The sequence below is a fragment of the Notothenia coriiceps genome, unplaced genomic scaffold (genome assembly GCF_000735185.1).
Source record: "Notothenia coriiceps isolate Sejong01 unplaced genomic scaffold, NC01 NC01_scaffold00029558, whole genome shotgun sequence".
Classification (NCBI taxonomy): domain Eukaryota; kingdom Metazoa; phylum Chordata; class Actinopteri; order Perciformes; family Nototheniidae; genus Notothenia; species Notothenia coriiceps.
The window spans coordinates 1-4,468 of NW_011362259.1; the positions used below are offsets into that span (position 1 = coordinate 1).

Consider the following 4,468-nt stretch of genomic DNA (forward strand, 5'->3'; position numbering starts at 1 on the left):
CTTCTTAACACTTGAATACTGTGTAATATATTTGAACATATATATTTAAGAAGTTTTATTTGTGGCCGTATTTCATTTTACTTTTTTAATTTGCTGAGGGCCGATTCAAAATGGTCCGCGGGCCGCATTTGGCCCCCGTGCCGTAGTTTGGACACCCCTGCTCTACATGTATGTCTGCTGGATGGAGCAGCTTCTGGAAATATCTTGATGTTTTTTTGGCTTCCTATCAAATACACAGCTGAATAATAAAGAGTCATCACAACAGTGTGAATCATATTGCAATTGCAGTTTCAGTTCAAATAATTTAAATTTAAATTTCAATTCATGCAGCCCTATATGTAACCCTGCCTGGACATCACAAACAAAGTAAATCAGGTTTGGTGCAGCAGGTTTTCAGGAGGCTTTCTGACCTCAAAGTCCTGGTCCGAGAGGTATATCTCCAGCCGGAGGGGGTCCACTCCTTCAGGGAGGGGCCGGGCCTGCAGCTGGGCGAGGGGGAAGGTGTTCTGACAGAGCCGCGCCAACACGTCCTCCACCAGGATGATCTGGTGACACACCTCCGCCTCCTGCAGGCACAAATCACTGCATCAAGTCCTTTCAAAGTCAAAGTCAACTTCATTGTCAATCTTTCAGTTTGTGTTGGACAGACAGAGAGATCCAAATACCGCTTCCCACGAATACAAAAATATATAAAGATATGTATGCAAATATGTATATGCCTATATATACACAATCAAAGACACATTTATACATATGCACACATTGAGATAAAAGCACAACAATCAATATATACAAAATAACAGTCACTTATTTTACATTTACTTACATTAGTGCAAGATTGTCCATTGAAGCGTAAAAAGTGTCTGGTGTTGGATTTGATTTGAATGCATTATGTTATATTCAGAGGTGGAGGAAGTACTCAGATCTTTAATTTAAGTAAATATATTTATAGCACAGTTTAGAAAAATCCCTGCTTTCATTATTTTAATTAAAGAGGAAATATTGTTCAGGTTCATATTAGTATTTTGTGCCTCTACTGTCTCCATGCTTTAATGTTCAAAAAGCTCTTTATTTGTCTCATACTGCCTGTGCTGCAGCACCTCTTTTCACCCTCTGTCTGAAACCAGAGCCAGAGAGAGTGTGTGGGAGAGAAACTCCCTTTGGAGGGAAATTTGGGATCTTAGCCTTTGGAGAGCTTTTCCATGCACACAAACCTATAACACACTACAGGAAAGGGAAAATATACAATAATAGGGCCTCTTTAAATACAGTTGCAAATACAATTGCTTCAAAAGATACCTTAAATACCAACAAAAAACACAACGTATTGTGCAGAATGGGCACTGCCGCAGGAAGTCTCCCTCACTTGTTTTTGTAGACACACACTTGTACGTGTGTGTGTGTGTGTGTGTGTGTGTGTGTGTGTGTGTGTGTGTGTGTGTGTGTGTGTGTGTGTGTGTGTGTGTGTGTGTGTACCCTCTCTGTGATCTCGGCCACATCCTCTCGGTGCTCCCAGCTGGGGAACATGTTGGTGAAGGTGAGTGGCTCCAGTCCGGCGTGGATCAGATACGACTTCTGAGGCTTCTTCTCGTTCTTCTCTGCAGGAAGGGAAAACACTTCAGTACAAACCATGAACGAATGCTTGACAGAGGATTAACAAACAATCAAAAAACAACACAAACACGCACATCCAAAAGTAATGAGAGTGACTGTAGCCCTGCACATTTCATATGAGGGATTTGAAGTATAGAAACTCAATATCATAATCTATGATATCTCGTTCACACAGCATTTATTTCATTGACTTTCTTACCTTTGCAGTACTGCAGCACCGTCTCCATGGCGCACTTTCTGTCGGCATCCCAGCGGAAACGAGCCGAGCCGGTGCTCTCGCTGTCCTGCGGCCACCAGCCCTGCCACAGGTACACCTCGTGGAGGTTATCCACCAGGAACAGCGCTGTCAGGGAGAGGAACGGGTTTATTCCTGCATGATATCTGTCAGCACAAGACATGGTCACACCACACAAAAATCACGTCTCCACCGCTAAGCTAAAGACGGCTAATTATCGGCGGGATGACGTTTAGCAGGCTCATCTAGTCACTTGTTGGCAAATGCCATCTTTAGATTATTCACTGTCACAAATCTTAACTTTGAAGCTCGTTCACTTTATTTAAACTTCCTCTCGAGGGGATCTACTGTAGATGTTCTAAGTCTTATTTGCTGTTGATATATGTCTGCCAAAATTGGTCCTCAATCAATTATTTCTACATTGTATGTATGTTTTTTTAATTTGCAATACGCCCAAAAGGAGAACTTAGTTCATGAGAACTTTCCCCCCCTTTTCAGTCCCTGCTAGAGAGGTGGTACTTTCCTGGGGAGAAAAACATTTCCAAATTCTGATTGGCTGGGCGAATTGCAAACCATGCCCCGTAAAACTCTGAAAAGTTTTGTGAAGCCGCCATCGTATTTGCTGGCATTAGCATCATTAGCATTAGCCCCGCGCACCAACAGAGAGAGAATAACTTATGGCAACACAACAAAAAACATGGGAGCGGTGGAGATGAGGAGGTGTCGGCGTTCTGGAAATTTACTCGGAAGGCTTCAGTAGAAGCTGCTGGGAGTCCCAGCAGCTTCTACTGAAGCCAGTCCCCAACTCCGGGGACTTCCGGCCGCGGACTTCGGGTGGCAGTATATGCCGTGAAGTTGTTTGTGGCCTGCCAGTAAACCCAAAGCAGAAGAAGAAGAAGTGATGTCAGCGGCTTCATTTGGGTAATCGTCCCTCAGGGAACTTATTCCGGTGTGAATGCGATCTGCTCTTAAGTTCCATGGGGGTACTAAGTGCTGGGAACTAAGTACGGCAAAGTACTTACGGTGTGAAAGCGGCTAATGAATATCAAAAAATAAATGTAAGACTTTTTAAGGATCCGCAGGGACCCTCTCTTATCTTCTTATCTTAACTCCATCCCTGTTTTCAAGTTGGTTTGTGTGCAGGCTCACCAGGTTGCTGTGGAGCGTTGTACAGGTCTTCCTGCAGGAAGGGCAGCGAGCTGACCAGCTGTGGAGCTCTGGACAGGTGGAAGAACTCATTCGCCACAAACTCTCCAGATGTGCTGCTCAGCTGGAAAAGCCTCGGGGTGAAGTTGAATTTACCCGGGTCTGAAAAGGGAAATCAAAAAACCAACATCAAGATAAATCTTTTTAAGTTATCCATTCCCCTGTTGTTTAATGTTGCCCTAAAAAAAGTGTTTTTAGGGTAGGCGATTTGAGACTTTTGGCTTTTATTGTAAAAAAAATGTATAAATAAAAGCCGTTAATCTCAGAAAAGGAAATTAAAACAACAACTATTTTTTCCATAATGATACAATATGTTAAGTGCACTATTTTAAATAGCATCCAGCCAGATTGGAGGCCTTTTAAATTGTTTAATTTCAACCTCCATAACTTGAATTGGCCAAATGTAAGTTTCAAAATGTATGATCAATTCAATTTATGTCAAAATAGAACTGTTCTAGCTGTGTTTGAGCTGAGAGTGAATCTACAAGTGTATATTATTAAGTAATCAGAGTATGCAGGCACCTTGTAGCATGCAGTCGTAGGCCTTCCTGTCTTTTCTCCCCAGAGCCTCCCAGAAGCCCTGAGGCTCCGCCCCCTCGTCACACTCATGGATCGTCACCTTGCTGCTGCTGTGAAGCCCCGCCTCCAGAGGACACCTGAGGAATGAGAAACACAATATAATCTATGCACAAGAAAATGTAATGATGTTTGAACTAAAAACATCCACCGACCAGTTGTGATAATTATAACCCTCTAAGCCTACAAAGACAGAGGAGCACATGGACATCGTTTCATATTTTTGCCAAATGCCTTCAGACAGTATCAAGTGTTATACATTATATGATTCTGGAAAACCTCCTCCTTCTCTCTAGTGCAGTGTAAAGTCACCATCTCTCCTTAGTGTTAGTAAAACATATTTCACATACGATATGATTTACGATATTGGAAGGATTGATAATTTTTGCATTATTATTCTCATTATCATTGAATGATATGTTTAAAGTGATCATAGTGGGATTTTAAAGAGGACCTGTACAAAACAAAGATATTTTATTAAGTGCGTAGGGTACATTGTGAAGGCTGGGACATCTATGCAGTTCATTCAGAATAATATTTACAAATATTGTAGCTCATAGTAGCCCATTACATTGCGATTAATTGGTCATCCCAACAGGCGATTGGATATTGTTCTGAGCGACCTTGAAGCCGTTGTGGCTGTAAATGCTTTGGCTAACTGTTGAATGACTGTGTTGTGATTGTGTGTTTTAAAATGGTCTGTAACTGTGCTGTTACCATTCTTGGGCCAGGACTCGCTTGATTTTTTTATCTCAATGAGACCTATCCTGGTTAAATAAATGTACAATTAAATACAAATAAATAAACTGAACAACTCACTGTTCTTTGATCTTGTGA

General features: G+C 41.8%; 1 protein-coding gene across 1 annotated transcript; it reads right to left on the reverse strand.

Moving 5' to 3' along the window:
* Positions 1-356: 356 nt before the first annotated feature.
* LOC104958957 (supervillin-like) lies at positions 357-4,464 on the reverse strand (the record flags this gene model as incomplete). The annotated part of the gene is made up of 6 exons (XM_010786793.1): positions 357-566; positions 1,477-1,598; positions 1,814-1,957; positions 2,999-3,157; positions 3,578-3,711; positions 4,451-4,464. Coding segments are annotated over 6 exons (768 nt in total), but the record flags the coding sequence as incomplete, so codon positions are not given.
* Between the last annotated feature and the right edge of the window lie 4 nt (positions 4,465-4,468).